The sequence below is a fragment of the Cherax quadricarinatus genome, chromosome 2 (assembly GCF_038502225.1).
Source record: "Cherax quadricarinatus isolate ZL_2023a chromosome 2, ASM3850222v1, whole genome shotgun sequence".
Lineage (NCBI taxonomy): Eukaryota > Metazoa > Arthropoda > Malacostraca > Decapoda > Parastacidae > Cherax > Cherax quadricarinatus.
Genome location: NC_091293.1, coordinates 2,762,289 through 2,779,345, shown reverse-complemented (window position 1 = coordinate 2,779,345; position 17,057 = coordinate 2,762,289). Strand labels below are relative to the sequence as shown.

The 17,057-nt window shown below is 50.1% G+C and overlaps 1 protein-coding gene across 1 annotated transcript in view; it reads left to right on the top strand.

Moving 5' to 3' along the window:
* The first annotated feature begins 2,590 nt into the window (after positions 1-2,590).
* LOC128706284 (inhibin beta B chain) overlaps positions 2,591-17,057 on the top strand; it is a 161,507-nt gene continuing 147,040 nt past the window's right edge. The window contains exon 1 of the mRNA XM_070087106.1: positions 2,591-3,041. Coding sequence (XP_069943207.1) covers positions 2,612-3,041 — 430 coding nt within the window. The 5' untranslated portion in view covers positions 2,591-2,611. The remainder of the gene's footprint in view (positions 3,042-17,057) is intronic.

Sequence of the window (17,057 nt, the reverse complement as noted above, 5' to 3'; positions counted from 1 at the left end):
GGAGAGACTAAACCAGAAGAGACCATAACCAACAGAGACCATAACCAGCAGAGACTACAGCTAGCAGAGACCAAACAGGCAGAGACCATAACCAGAAGAAACCACAACCAGGAGAGACCATAATCAGCAGAGACCGTAACCAGGAGAGACTAAACCAGAAGAGATTACAACCAGCAGAGACCTTAACCAGCAGAGACCTTAACCAGAAGAGACCACAACCAGCAGAGACCAAATCAGCAGAGACCATAACCAGAAGAGATCACAATCAGCAGAGACCATAACCATCAGAGACCACAACCAGCAGAGACCACAGCCAGTAAAGACAACAACCAGGAGAGACCACAACCAGCGGAGACCATAACAGCAGAGACCATAACAGCAGAGACCATAACAGCAGAGACCAAACCAACAGAGATCATAACCAGCAGAGACCATAACCAGCAGAGACCATAACAGCAGAGACCATAACCAGCAGTGACCACTACAAGGAAAAACGAAAACAATAGAGACCACAACCCGCAGAGACCATAACCAGCAGAGACCATAACCAGCAGAGACCATAACCAGCAGAGACCATACCAGCAGAGACCATGCCCAGCAGAGGCCAAACCAGAAGAAACTAAGCCAGCATAGACTAGATCAGCAGAGACTTCTATCAGCAGAAACTAAACCAGGAGACCACAACCAGCAGAGATCAAACCAGAAAAGATTATAACAGCAGAGACCAAATCAGCAGAGACCATAACCAGCAGAGACAACAACCAGCAGAGACCACAACCAGAAGAGACCACAACCTGAAGAGACCACAACCAGCAGAGATCAAACCAGAAAAGATTATAACAGCAGAGACCAAACCAGCAGAGACCATAACTAGCAGAGACAACAACCAGCAGAGACCACAACCAGAAGAGACCACAACCTGAAGAGACCACAACCAGCAGAGATCAAACCAGAAAAGATTATAACAGCAGAGACCAAATCAGCAGAGACCATAACCAGCAGAGACAACAACCAGCAGAGACCACAACCAGAAGAGACCACAACCTGAAGAGACCACAACCAGCAGAGATCAAACCAGAAAAGATTATAACAGCAGAGACCAAACCAGCAGAGACCATAACTAGCAGAGACAACAACCAGCAGAGACCACAACCAGAAGAGACCACAACCTGAAGAGACCACAACCAGCAGAGATCAAACCAGAAAAGATTATAACAGCAGAGACCAAACCAGCAGAGACCATAACCAGCAGAGACAACAACCAGCAGAGACCACAACCAGAAGAGACCACAACCTGAAGAGACCACAACCAGCAGAGATCAAACCAGAAAAGATTATAACAGCAGAGACCAAACCAGCAGAGACCATAACCAGCAGAGACAACAACCAGCAGAGACCACAACCAGAAGAGACCACAACCTGAAGAGACCACAACCTGCAGAGACCACAACGACAGACTAAACCAATAGAGACTATAACCAGCAGAGACCAAACCAGCAGTGACCTTGACCACTACCAGCAAAGACCACTACCAGAAAAGACCGCTACCAGAAAAGACCACTACCAGCAAAAACCACGAACAGCAAAGACCACTACCAGCAAAGATCACTACAAGCAAAGACCATTACCAGCAAAGACCACAACTACTAGAGACCACTAGAAGCAAAGCCTCTACCAGCAAAGACCACTACCACCAGAGACCACTACTAACAAAGTCCATTACCAGAAAAATCCACTACCAGCAAAGACCACTACCAGTAGAAACCAAAACCAAAAGAGACCACTGGTGTAGTGACAGGCGTAATGACAGGCGTAGTGACAGGTGTCGTGACAGGTACAGTGACAGATGTAGTGACAGGTGTAGTGACAGGCGTAGTGACAGGTGTGGTCTTGACCACCAAACTCGGATAGTTAGTAAGCCAAGAAAGCCAGACATTTTGGCTTATTTCCAGATGGGTTGTAAGAGTACAAGGTGACTAACACCTGTTTACTGCTAGGTGAACGGGGACAACACTTATAGGGAAAGCTTAGCCGATGTCTTCCCCGTTGTTACTTAAGCAAAGCTGTGTGTCTGCTAGTGTTGTATACGTCTCGACCGTCACTCGACTGTGTAGATTGTCTGCTTCAGCCCTTGTGTAGTGTTGTCTTCTGGTCTCTAGAAGGAAAATAATCTGCGTTGTCCAGTCCCCCAAGACCAGAAGTGTGTGTGTGTGTGTGTGTGTGTGTGTGTGTGTGTGTGCTCGCTAACTGTGTGTTGCTATCTATGCAGATATGTACTGCATGTGGGGAAGTCAATGCAGTTGACATCTTACCCGGTCTGCCGCTAAGCTATGAGGGCCCACCCGCAACAGAGCCCTCTTTTCTTAGGTCCTCTTGTCTCTTCCCTGGAAAACTGTTGTGTCTGTTGCTGCTGCCATTGCTGTTGCTTGCGGTGGTGGCGGTGATGGAAGCGGTGGGTGTGTATGTGTGTGTGTGTGTGGCTGATGGTTGCTGGCATCTCGCTGTGACCGACGGTACTAGTGCGGCTGTCTGGCGAGCGTCTGCTGTCAGTGAGGCCGCAGCCCCCGTCCTGCACACACGGCTCCTGCTATGGACGCGGCGCACGGGACTCATGAGTAACACCGCCAGGAGGCTGCGGCTGGTGGCGGCGGCGCTGCTGGCCCTGCTGGCCAGGCCTACATGGGCACGCCCAGAGGCACCCACGGAGGCTCGCCGCTGCCCGAACTGTGTCCACCCTCGGTTGGGGCCCGACGCCACGGCATTAGAGACACTCCGAATCGAGGGTATCAAACAACAAATACTAAGCAAGCTCGGTCTGAGGACCAAACCCAATGTGACTACAAGTATACCGCGCGAGGTTCTGCTGGAGACTCTGTACCGTTCAGAGGAGGACCGAGAGCTGCTACAGCAGCAGCAGCAGCAGCAGCAACAGCAGCAGGAACAGCAGACGGAGCTGCAGCAGCAACAGCAGTCTCACGAGGAAATCTTCGAAGATGATTACTATGCCAAGACGTCAGAGATTATTAGCTTCGCCGAGCCAGGTAAGTAACAAGAATCTTTACTTAACACAGGTGTGTACCAGGTGCTAATTACCAGTGCCAGGCATACAAGTGCCAGTGCCAGGCATGCAAGTACTAGTGCCACGCATGCAAGTTCCAATCCCAGGCATGCAAGTACCAGTGCTATGCATACAGGTGCCAGAGCCAGGCCTAAAAGTGCCAGTGCCAGAAATGCAGGTAAAAGTACCTGGTGCCAGGTACAGGCACTGGTGCCAGATATAGGCACTGGTGCCAGATACTGGCGCTGGTGCAAGCTTGGGGCACTAGTGCCAGATACGGCCACTGGTTCCAGATACAGGCACTGGTGCCAGATACGGGCACTAGTGCCAGATACAGGCACTGGTTCTAGATACAGGCACTGGTGCCATATACGGGCACTGGTGTCAGATACAGGCACTGGTGTCAAATACTGCCACTGGTACCAGATACAATTACTGGTGCCAGATACAGGCACTGGTGCAAGATATAGGCACTAGTGAGAGACACAGGTACTGGTGCCAGATACAGATACTGGTTCCAGAAGAGGCACTGATGCCAGATATAGGCATAGGTGCCGGATATAGGCACTGGTGCCAGATGCAGACACTGGTGCCAGATGCAGGCACTGGTGCCAGATACAGGCACTGGTGCCAGATACAGGCACTGGTGCCAGATAAAGGCACTGGTGCCAGAAATAATTACTGGTGCCAGATACAATTACTGGTGCAAGATACATTTATTAGCGCAAGATATATTTACTGGTGTCAGATTCATTTACTGGTGCCACATACAATTACTGATGCCAGATACAATTACTGGTGCCAGGTACAATTACTGGTGCCAGAAACAATTACTGGTGCCAGATACAGGTACTCGTGCCAGATGCAGGCACTGATACAAGATACAGGCACAGATGCCAGATACAGGCACAGGTGTCAGATACAGGTACAGGTGCCAGGTACAGGCACAGATGCCAGATACAAACTCAGGTGCCAGATACAGGCACAGGTGCCAGATACAGGCACTGGTGCCAGATACAGGCACTAGTGCCAGATACAGGCACTGGTGCCAGATACAGGCACAGGTGCCAGATACAGGCACAGGTGCCAGATACAAGCACAGGTGCCGGATACAGGCACTGGTGCCAAATACAGGAACCGGTGCCAGAGACAGGCATTGGTGCTAGATACAGGCATAGGTGCCAGAAACAGGCACAGGTGCCAGGTGCAGGTAGAGGTGCCAGATACAGGCGCTGGTGCCAGATACAGACATAGGTGCCAGATACAGGCACAGGTACCAGATACAAGCACAGGTGCCAGATACAGGCACAGGTGCCAGATACAGTCACTGGTGCCAAATACAGGAACAGGTGCCAGATACAGGCACAGGTGCAAGATACAGGCACAGGTGCCAGATACAGGCACAGGTGCCAGGTACAGGCACAGGTGCAAGATACAGGCATTGGTGCCAGATACAGGAACAGGTGCCAGATACAGGTACAGGTGCCAGATACAAGCACAGGTGCCATATACAGGCACTGGTGCCAAATACAGGCATAGGTGCCAGATACAGGCACTGGTGCCAGATATAGGCACAAGTGCCAGATACATGCACTGGTGTCAAATACAGGCACTAGTGCCAGATACAGGCACTGGTGTCAAATACAGGCAGTGGTGCCGGATACAGAACAGGTCCCAAATACAGGCACAGGTGCCAGATACAGGCACAGGTGCCAGATACAGGCACAGGTTCCAGATACAGGCACTGGTGCCAGATACAGGCACAGGTGCCAGATACGGGCACAGGTGCCAGATACAGGCACTGGTGCCAGATACAGGCACAGGTGCCAGATACAGGCACTGGTGTCAGATACAGGCACAGGTGCCAGATACCCGGCACTGGTGTCAAATACAGGCACTGGTTCCAGATACAGGCACAGGTGCCAGATACAGGCACAGGTGCCAGATACAGGCACTGGTGTCAAATACAGGCACTGGTGCCAGATACAGGCACAGGTGCCAGATACAGGCACAGGTGCCAGATACAGGCACAGGTGCCAGATACAGGCACAGGTGCCAGATACAGGCACAGGTGCCAGATACCCGGCACTGGTGTCAAATACAGGCACTGGTGCCAGATACAGGCACAGGTGCCAGATACAGGCACAGGTGCCAGATACAGGCACTGGTGCCAGATACAGGCACAGGTGCCAGATACAGGCACAGGTGCCAGATACAGGCACAGGTGCCAGATACAGGCACTGGTGCCAGATACAGGCACAGGTGCCAGATACAGGCACAGGTGCCAGATACAGGCACTGGTGCCAGATACAGGCACAGGTGCCAGATACAGGCACAGGTGCCAGATACAGGCACAGGTGCCAGATACAGGCACTGGTGCCAGATACAGGCACAGGTGCCAGATACAGGCACAGGTGCCAGATACAGGCACTGGTGCCAGATACAGGCACAGGTGCCAGATACAGGCACAGGTGCCAGATACAGGCACAGGTGCCAGATACAGGCACTGGTGCCAGATACAGGCACAGGTGCCAGATACAGGCACAGGTGCCAGATACAGGCACAGGTGCCAGATACAGGCACAGGTGCCAGATACAGGCACAGGTGCCAGATACAGGCACTGGTGCCAGATACAGGCACAGGTGCCAGATACAGGCACAGGTGCCAGATACAGGCACAGGTGCCAGATACAGGCACTGGTGCCAGATACAGGCACAGGTGCCAGATACAGGCACAGGTGCCAGATACAGGCACAGGTGCCAGATACAGGCACAGGTGCCAGATACAGGCACAGGTGCCAGATACAGGCACTGGTGCCAGATACAGGCACAGGTGCCAGATACAGGCACAGGTGCCAGATACAGGCACAGGTGCCAGATACAGGCACTGGTGCCAGATACAGGCACAGGTGCCAGATACAGGCACAGGTGCCAGATACAGGCACAGGTGCCAGATACAGGCACTGGTGCCAGATACAGGCACAGGTGCCAGATACAGGCACAGGTGCCAGATACAGGCACTGGTGCCAGATACAGGCACTGGTGCCAGATACAGGCACTGGTGCCAGATACAGGCACTGGTGCCAGATACAGGCACTGGTGCCAGATACAGGCACTGGTGCCAGATACAGGCACTGGTGCCAGATACAGGCACAGGTGCCAGATACAGGCACTGGTGCCAGATACACTCAGTAAGGTTGGTGCCGGTTGATTCAGTTATCATGAAAATATTAACCAGTTATCAAGCATAACTTACCATGCACAAGTTATCATGCGTAAGTTATCCAGTTATCGTGCATAAGTTATCCAATTATCATGGATAAGTTATCCAGATATCATGTACAAATTATCCAGTTATCATTCATAACTTTTCCAGTTATCATGCGCAAGTTATCTAGTTATTATGCATATTTTATCCACTTATCACGTGTAAGTTATTCAGTAATTAAGCACAAATTATCCAGTTATCATGCTTAAGATAATTAGTTATCATGCATAAATTATCCAGTTACTATGCTCAAGTTATACATAAATTATCCAGTTATCATGTACAAGTGTTATAACTGAGACCACTGGAACATGGGGGGGGGTGCTATAACTGAGACCACGGGAACATGGGGGGGATGCTATAACTGAGACCACTGGAACATGGGGGGGGGGATGCTATAACTGAGACCACTGGAACATGGGGGGGGTGCTATAACTGAGACCACTGGAACATGGGGGGGATGCTATAACTGAGACCACTGGAACAGGGGGGGATGCTATAACTGAGACCACTGGAACATGGGGGGGGTGCTATAACTGAGACCACTGGAACATGGGGGGGGAGACCACTGGAACATGGGGGGGGGATGCTATAACTGAGACCACTGGAACATGGGGGGGTGCGATAACTGAGACCACTGGAACATGGGGGGGGGGTGCTATAACTGAGACCACTGGAACATGGGGGGGGGCTATAACTGAGACCACTGGAACATGGGGGGGGATGCTATAACTGAGACCACTGGAACATGGGGGGGGTGCTATAACTGAGACCACTGGAACATGGGGGGGATGCTATAACTGAGACCACTGGAACATGGGGGGGGATGCTATAACTGAGACCACTGGAACATGGGGGGGGTGCTATAACTGAGACCACTGGAACATGGGGGGGGGGGGTGCTATAACTGAGACCACTGGAACATGGGGGGGGTGCTATAACTGAGACCACTGGAACATGGGGGGGGGGGGTGCTATAACTGAGACCACTGGAACATGGGGGGGGGTGCTATAACTGAGACCACTGGAACATGGGGGGGGGGGGTGCTATAACTGAGACCACTGGAACATGGGGGGGGGGGGTGCTATAACTGAGACCACTGGAACATGGGGGGGGTGCTATAACTGAGACCACTGGAACATGGGGGGGGTGCTATAACTGAGACCACTGGAACATGGGGGGGGTGCTATAACTGAGACCACTGGAACATGGGGGGGGGATGCTATAACTGAGACCACTGGAACCTGGGGGGGCTGCTATAACTGAGACCACTGGAACATGGGGGGGGTGCTATAACTGAGACCACTGGAACATGGGGGGGGTGCTATAACTGAGACCACTGGAACATGGGGGGGGATGCTATAACTGAGACCACTGGAACATGGGGGGGATGCTATAACTGAGACCACTGGAACATGGGGGGGGTGCTATAACTGAGACCACTGGAACATGGGGGGGGTGCTATAACTGAGACCACTGGAACATGGGGGGGGATGCTATAACTGAGACCACTGGAACATGGGGGGGATGCTATAACTGAGACCACTGGAACATGGGGGGATGCTATAACTGAGACCACTGGAACATGGGGGGGATGCTATAACTGAGACCACTGGAACATGGGGGGGGTGCTATAACTGAGACCACTGGAACATGGGGGGGATGCTATAACTGAGACCACTGGAACATGGGGGGGATGCTATAACTGAGACCACTGGAACATGGGGGGGATGCTATAACTGAGACCACTGGAACATGGGGGGGGATGCTATAACTGAGACCACTGGAACATGGGGGGGGATGCTATAACTGAGACCACTGGAACATGGGGGGGGTGCTATAACTGAGACCACTGGAACATGGGGGGGATGCTATAACTGAGACCACTGGAACATGGGGGGGATGCTATAACTGAGACCACTGGAACATGGGGGGGGGATGCTATAACTGAGACCACTGGAACATGGGGGGGGGGATGCTATAACTGAGACCACTGGAACATGGGGGGGGTGCTATAACTGAGACCACTGGAACATGGGGGGGATGCTATAACTGAGACCACTGGAACATGGGGGGGATGCTATAACTGAGACCACTGGAACATGGGGGGGGATGCTATAACTGAGACCACTGGAACATGGGGGGGGATGCTATAACTGAGACCACTGGAACATGGGGGGGGATGCTATAACTGAGACCACTGGAACATGGGGGGGGATGCTATAACTGAGACCACTGGAACATGGGGGGATGCTATAACTGAGACCACTGGAACATGGGGGGGGATGCTATAACTGAGACCACTGGAACATGGGGGGGATGCTATAACTGAGACCACTGGAACATGGGGGGGGATGCTATAACTGAGACCACTGGAACATGGGGGGGGATGCTATAACTGAGACCACTGGAACATGGGGGGGGATGCTATAACTGAGACCACTGGAACATGGGGGGGGATGCTATAACTGAGACCACTGGAACATGGGGGGATGCTATAACTGAGACCACTGGAACATGGGGGGGGATGCTATAACTGAGACCACTGGAACATGGGGGGGGTGCTATAACTGAGACCACTGGAACATGGGGGGGATGCTATAACTGAGACCACTGGAACATGGGGGGGATGCTATAACTGAGACCACTGGAACATGGGGGGGGGATGCTATAACTGAGACCACTGGAACATGGGGGGGGGGATGCTATAACTGAGACCACTGGAACATGGGGGGGGGGGATGCTATAACTGAGACCACTGGAACATGGGGGGGGATGCTATAACTGAGACCACGGGAACATGGGGGGATGCTATAACTGAGACCACTGGAACATGGGGGGGGGATGCTATAACTGAGACCACTGGAACATGGGGGGGGGATGCTATAACTGAGACCACTGGAACATGGGGGGGGATGCTATAACTGAGACCACTGGAACATGGGGGGGGTGCTATAACTGAGACCAATGGAACATGGGGGGGGGATTATAAAACTGACACCACTAGAACATGGGGGGGGGATGCTATAACTGAGACCACTGGAACATGGGGGGGGGGATGCTATAACTGAGACCACTGGAACATGGGGGGGGGTGCTATAACTGAGACCACTGGAACATGGGGGGGGGATGCTATAACTGAGACCACTGGAACATGGGGGGGGGGATGCTATAACTGAGACCACTGGAACATGGGGGGGGGGATGCTATAACTGAGACCACTGGAACATGGGGGGGGGATGCTATAACTGAGACCACTGGAACATGGGGGGGGGATGCTATAACTGAGACCACTGGAACATGGGGGGGGGGATGCTATAACTGAGACCACTGGAACATGGGGGGGGGGATGCTATAACTGAGACCACTGGAACATGGGGGGGGGATGCTATAACTGAGACCACTGGAACATGGGGGGGGGGGGATGCTATAACTGAGACCACTGGAACATGGGGGGGGGATGCTATAACTGAGACCACTGGAACATGGGGGGGGGGATGCTATAACTGAGACCACTGGAACATGGGGGGGGGGATGCTATAACTGAGACCACTGGAACATGGGGGGGGGGATGCTATAACTGAGACCACTGGAACATGGGGGGGGGATGCTATAACTGAGACCACTGGAACATGGGGGGGGGGATGCTATAACTGAGACCACTGGAACATGGGGGGGGGGGATGCTATAACTGAGACCACTGGAACATGGGGGGGGGATGCTATAACTGAGACCACTGGAACATGGGGGGGGGGATGCTATAACTGAGACCACTGGAACATGGGGGGGGGGATGCTATAACTGAGACCACTGGAACATGGGGGGGGGGATGCTATAACTGAGACCACTGGAACATGGGGGGGGGGATGCTATAACTGAGACCACTGGAACATGGGGGGGGGGATGCTATAACTGAGACCACTGGAACATGGGGGGGGGATGCTATAACTGAGACCACTGGAACATGGGGGGGGGATGCTATAACTGAGACCACTGGAACATGGGGGGGGGGATGCTATAACTGAGACCACTGGAACATGGGGGGGGGGATGCTATAACTGAGACCACTGGAACATGGGGGGGGGATGCTATAACTGAGACCACTGGAACCTGGGGGGGATGCTATAACTGAGACCACTGGAACATGGGGGGGGGATGCTATAACTGAGACCACTGGAACATGGGGGGGGATGCTATAACTGAGACCACTGGAACATGGGGGGGGGGATGCTATAACTGAGACCACTGGAACATGGGGGGGGGGATGCTATAACTGAGACCACTGGAACATGGGGGGGATGCTATAACTGAGACCACTGGAACATGGGGGGGGGATGCTATAACTGAGACCACTGGAACATGGGGGGGATGCTATAACTGAGACCACTGGAACATGGGGGGGATGCTATAACTGAGACCACTGGAACATGGGGGGGATGCTATAACTGAGACCACTGGAACATGGGGGGGATGCTATAACTGAGACCACTGGAACATGGGGGGGGATGCTATAACTGAGACCACTGGAACATGGGGGGGATGCTATAACTGAGACCACTGGAACATGGGGGGGATGCTATAACTGAGACCACTGGAACATGGGGGGGATGCTATAACTGAGACCACTGGAACATGGGGGGGATGCTATAACTGAGACCACGGGAACATGGGGGGGGATGCTATAACTGAGACCACTGGAACATGGGGGGGATGCTATAACTGAGACCACGGGAACATGGGGGGGGATGCTATAACTGAGACCACTGTGGGACTGCTAAAGCAACGAGGCCCACTGGATTCACAAGGTTCATTTTGATTTCTGCACTTGTAAGAACCACTGAACAACCACTGAACTGCAAGAGTCCAACTGGTCTTTAAGAACCACTGAAGAACTGCAAGAGTCCAACTGGTCTTTAAGAACCACTGAGGAACTGCAAGAGTCCAACTGGTCTTCAAGAACCACTGAGGAACTGCAAGAGTCCAGCTGGTCTTTAAGAACCAGTGAGGAACTACAAGAGTCCAGCTGGTCTTTAAGAACCACTGAGGAACTGCAAGAGTCCAGCTGGTCTTTAAGAACCAGTGAGGAACTGCAAGAGTCCAACTGGTCTTTAAGAACCACTGAGGAACTGCAAGAGTCCAGTTGGACTTTAAGAACCAGTGAGGAACTGCAAGAGTCCAGCTGGTCTATAAGAACCACTGAGGAACTGCAAGAGTCCAGCTGGTCTTTAAGAACCACTGAGGAACTGCAAGAGTCCAGCTGGTCTTTAAGAACCAGTGAGGAACTGCAAGAGTCCAGTTGGTCTTTAAGAACCACTGAGAAACTGCAAGAGTCCAACTGGTCTTTAAGAACCAGTGAGGAACTGTAAGAGTCCAGCTGGTTTTAAGAACAACTGAGGAACTGCAAGAGTCCAGCTGGCTTTTAAGAACCACTGAGGAACTGCAAGAGTCCAACTGGTCTTTAAGAACCAGTGAGGAACTGCCAGAGTCCAGCTGGACTTTAAGAACCAGTGAGGAACTGCAAGAGTCCAGCTGGTCTGTAAGAACCACTGAGGAACTGCAAGAGTCCAGCTGGTCTTTAAGAACCACTGAGGAACTGCAAGAGTCCAGCTGGTCTTTAAGAACCAATGAGGAACTGCAAGAGTCCAGTTGGTCTTTAAGAACCACTGAGGAACTGCAAGAGTCCAACTGGTCTTTAAGAACCACTGAAGAACTGCAAGAGTCCAGCTGGTCTTTAAGAACCACTGAGGAACTGCAAGAGTCCAACTGGTCTTTAAGAACCACTGAAGAACTGCAAGAGTCCAGCTGGTCTTTAAGAACCACTGAGGAACTGCAAGAGTCCAACTGGTCTTTAAGAACCACCGAAGAACTGCAAGAGTCCAGCTGGTCTTTAAGAACCACTGAGGAACTGCAAGAGTCCAACTGGTCTTTAAGAACAACTGAAGAACTGCAAGAGTCCAACTGGTCTTTAAGAACCACTGAGGAACTGCAAGAGTCCAGCTGGTCTTTAAGAACCAGTGAGGAACTGCAAGAGTCCAGCTGGTCTTTAAGAACCACTGAGGAACTGCAAGAGTCCAACTGGTCTTTAAGAACCACTGAGGAACTGCAAGAGTCCAGCTGGTCTTTAAGAACCAGTGAGGAACTGCAAGAGTCCAGCTGGTCTTTAAGAACCACTGAGGAACTGCAAGAGTCCAACTGGTCTTTAAGAACCAGTGAAGAACTGCAAGAGTCCAGCTGGTATTTAAGAACCACTGAGGAACTGCAAGAGTCCAGCTTGTCTTTAAGAACCACTGAGGAACTGCAAGAGTCTAACTGGTCTTTGAGAACCACTGAGGAACTGCAAGAGTCCAGCTGGTCTTTAAGAACCACTGAGGAACTGCAAGAGTCCAACTGGTCTTTAAGAACCAGTGAGGAACTGCAAGAGTCCAGCTGGTCTATAAGAACCACTGAGGAACTACAAGAGTCCAGCTGGCTTTTAAGAACCAGTGAGGAACTGCAAGAGTCCAACTGGTCTTTAAGAACCAGTGAGGAACTGCCAGAGTCCAGCTGGTCTTTAAGAACCAGTGAGGAACTGCAGGAGTCCAGCTGGTCTTTAAGAACCACCGAGGAACTGCAAGAGTCCAACTGGTCTTTAAGAACCACTGAAGAACTGCAAGAGTCCAGCTGGTCTTTAAGAACCACTGAGGAACTGCAAGAGTCCAGTTGGTCTTTAAGAACCACTGAGGAACTGCAAGAGTCCAGCTGGTCTTTAAGAACCACTGAGGAACTGCAAGAGTCAAACTGGTCTTTAAGAACCACTGAGGAACGGCAAGAGTCCAGCTGGTCTTTAAGAACCACTGAGGAACTGCAAGAGTCCAGCTGGTCTTTAAGAACCACTGAGGAACTGCAAGAGTGCTGCTGGCTTTTAAGAACCACTGAGGAACTGCAAGAGTCCAACTGGTCTTTAAGAACCAGTGAGGAACTGCAAGAGTCCAGCTGGTCTTTAAGAACCAGTGAGGAACTGCAAGAGTCCAGCTGGTCTTTAAGAGCCACTGAGGAACTGCAAGAGTCCAGCTGGTCTTTAAGAGCCACTGAGGAACTGCAAGAGTCCAACTGGTCTTTAAGAACCACTGAGGAATTGCAAGAGTCCAGCTGGTCTTTAAGAACCACTGAGGAACTGAAAGATTGCTGCTGGCTTTTAAGAACCACTGAGGAACTGCAAGAGTCCAACTGGTCTTTAAGAACCAGTGAGGAACTGCAAGAGTCCAGCTGGTCTTTAAGAACCAGTGAGGAACTGCAAGAGTCCAGCTGGTCTTTAAGAACCAGTGTTTTCAGAGTATGGTAACGCAGGTGGGGGGGGGGGCACCCGTGAGGATCATTCAGGGTGGGATCCTCGCGGGTGTGTCCCCCCCTGCGTTACCTTAAAAAAAACTTCCCCTCATTTTCTACTGTTGCTGCCCTTTCAACATATATATATATATATATATATATATATATATATATATATATATATATATATATATATATATATATATATACATATATATATATATATATATATATATATATATATATATATATATATATATATATATATATATATATATATGTATGTATAAAGAGAGAGAGAGAGAGAGAGAGAGATTGAGATTGATAGATAGATAGGGAGGTACCACCTCTAGAACTGTCCTGGGGACCCTCATCCTCAGAGAAAAGAATAAACTTGCTTCAGGGAGAACTCAAGGTTCTCCCTGAAGCTATTTGAAAATATTCTCCTACCACCCTCTATATATTCTACATATGCTTTATTTAAAAACAAGATACATTCACAAAATACATTGACAAAAATAAAATATGGAGTAAAACAATATAGATAACAACTCAGAGCTACATCTCAAATACTTCGTCCAGCTCCCCGGCGGTGGGCTGCGTGCCCAGAATGCTGCAGACATTTCTTCTCTGGATCGCGACACTGAGTCTTTGAAAGAGGAAGCTGGTCGCCCTGTGGTCCTTGGTTTATATGATGAGTTTTTCACCCAGTTCTTTGAGGAACTTTAGAGCACACTTGCCCCATGTTCCAAGGGTCTCCGACCCTATTGGGATGAAGTTATAGCAAGGGGGAAGGTCTTCATATTTGCGGGTCTTCTGGGTCTCCCTGTGGCTGGCAGTTCCACCCCCTTCAGCTATGGAGTATGGCAAGTAGGTGTCTGCCAATGTGATGACACAGGTGTAGTCCCAGGCAATCTGCTTTCCATCCTTCCAAGGTAGCATAGTGGCTCTATCAGGACGCTTTTGACTTCCGTCAGACCTCTGCACTTGGGTTTCCCGTTGAGCTGGGCAACGGGCTGTGGTGAGGCTTCTCTTTATGCTGTCCTTGACCACCTCATGCCTGGCATACTTCCCTTCTGCTGTGTGACACACGAGACCATGAAGTCCGAATTGATCAGCTGCCGCCCTGCCGCCAATACACCTATGTTCGGTGAGGATGGGGGCGGCTAGGCGAAGAGCAACACCAAACCGAATGGCCTGTGGGTCGAGTCGAGTGCCCAGGGAGGAACTGAGAACAGCTAGAAGGAAATCTCCCGAGTGTGGTGCCTTCATCGCCAGGAGACGAGCTTTGTCCTTTCCTGAAGCGTTGGAGAGCATTGTGTTGGCGATTTTCTCCATGATCGGTTTGTCGCAGTGAGACTGTTTGTGCTCTTTGGGAGGAGCTGGTCTACTGGAGGAGTCTGTAAGGGTGTCCCACCGCATCGTTGCTTCAGTAAACCTGTGGTCTTGAGCTCCTACCACGTCTCTCAAGCGCTCGGAGACGATCTTCTTAACTAATGCGCTGGAAGCCAAACACGAAGACAGAAAAGCAGGTAAAGCAACATGCGTTGCTTTGCGCACCCCTATACCTCCCAGTCGTACTGGGAGGGTTGCCTGATCCCATTGCTGATTCTCTAGTGACAGGTTCAGTGCCTTCTTATAGGTTTATATATATATATATATATATATATATATATATATATATATATATATATATATATATATATATATATATGTATATCTGTGTGTATGTGTGTGTATGTGTATGTGTGTGTATGTGTGTGTGTGTGTGTATGTGTGTGTGTGTGTATGTGTGTGTGTGTGTGTGTGTATGTGTGTATGTGTGTGTGTGTGCGTGTGTGTGTGTATGTGTGTGTATCACTCGTTGCTGGAGAGATTCTTCTCGTGTCATCCAGACAGTCAGCAAGTAACTCAATCAGTCATCCAGTCATCCACTCAGTCATCAAGTCAGGTAGCTCATTCCAAATCAACATATTAACCTAAGATGCACACAAAGCATCCCACCTGACTGTCATACTCCCTGTCTTCCTGCATTTACTGTCATAATCCCAGTCTTCCTGCAGTAACTGCAATACTCCCAGTCTTCCTCCAGTAAGTGTCATACTCCCAGACTTCCTCCAGTGACCATCATACTCCCAGTCTTCCTCCATTAACTATCATACTCCCAGTCTTCTTGCAGTAACTGTCATACTCCCAGTCTTCCTGCAGTAACTGTCATACTCCCAGTCTTCCTGCAGTAACTGTCATACTCCCAGTCTTCCTGCAGTAACTGTCATACTCCCAGTCTTCCTGCAGTAACTGTCATACTCCCATTCTTCCTCCAGTAACTGCCAGATGCTTCCTGACAGTCCACAAACATGCAGTTCACCCTTCCATCGCTGCCTCACTTGCTCTGTGTCACAGAGTATTAAAATTCGATCAGGTTAAATAGGTCTTTCCAGTCTGTTAGACGGTGTTCAGATTTCTCTTGTTAAGTGTGTGTTGAGAGCAACTATGTTGGACGCTGTCAGGACTGGAATCCAGGAAGGTGTTGAACTTTTCCAGTTACTTTCCTTAGGAAAATAATTGAATAGAAAAATTATAAATTTATATTAATAATAAATAAAAAAAATATTCATTCTAGTTAACCTAACTGAAACAAAATTGAAAAAGAAGAATAAATTAGAGTGACAATCTCACAACAGATAAATTGGTGGTATTTTGAAAGCTCCGTCGTGGATATGTGAAATATAGACGAAGTCTTAGAGGTTACAGACAATTTTTCCTTTTGCAACTAGATGATGTTGAGCCTAGTAGATACGATCAAGACAGCCGTATCGTAGATATTAGTCCATGATCGGCCCACAGCTCTGGTCAAGACAGATGTTCAGACTATCTTGTTAGTACCCCAACTAGGTGAGGTTGAGTATAGTAGAGTGGGTCAGGAAGTCTCTATTGTAGCTTCAGCCTACGATCGGAAATTAAGCTCTGATCAAGCAGCACAACTTCACTACGAGAATTGCTCCTCGTAGTCCGTAAATTGGAGCGATCCGATGCCAATCCAACTGGTTGAGAAAACAGAGGTTACCAGAGGACACATAAGCCTATGCAGGTAACTTAATACAGTGATCACTCCCGAGGAATACTGGAAGGAGAGTCAGGAGTAGAATGACACTACTGGTTTACCCCGGCTAGTAGGTAAATACTAGTTGTTCTTTCCCAGGATATTAGGGGCGCTGACTGTCAAAACCCCGAGTAGTTACACACCAGTCACAGGACACAGCAACATTATGTAGGAACCAGTCTCAGGACACGCCAACATTATGTAGGAACCAGTCTCAAGACACGCCAACATTATGTAGGAACCAGTCCCAAGACACGGCAACATTATGTAGGAACCAGTCTCAGGACACGCCAACATTATGTAGGAACCAGTCTCAGGACACTC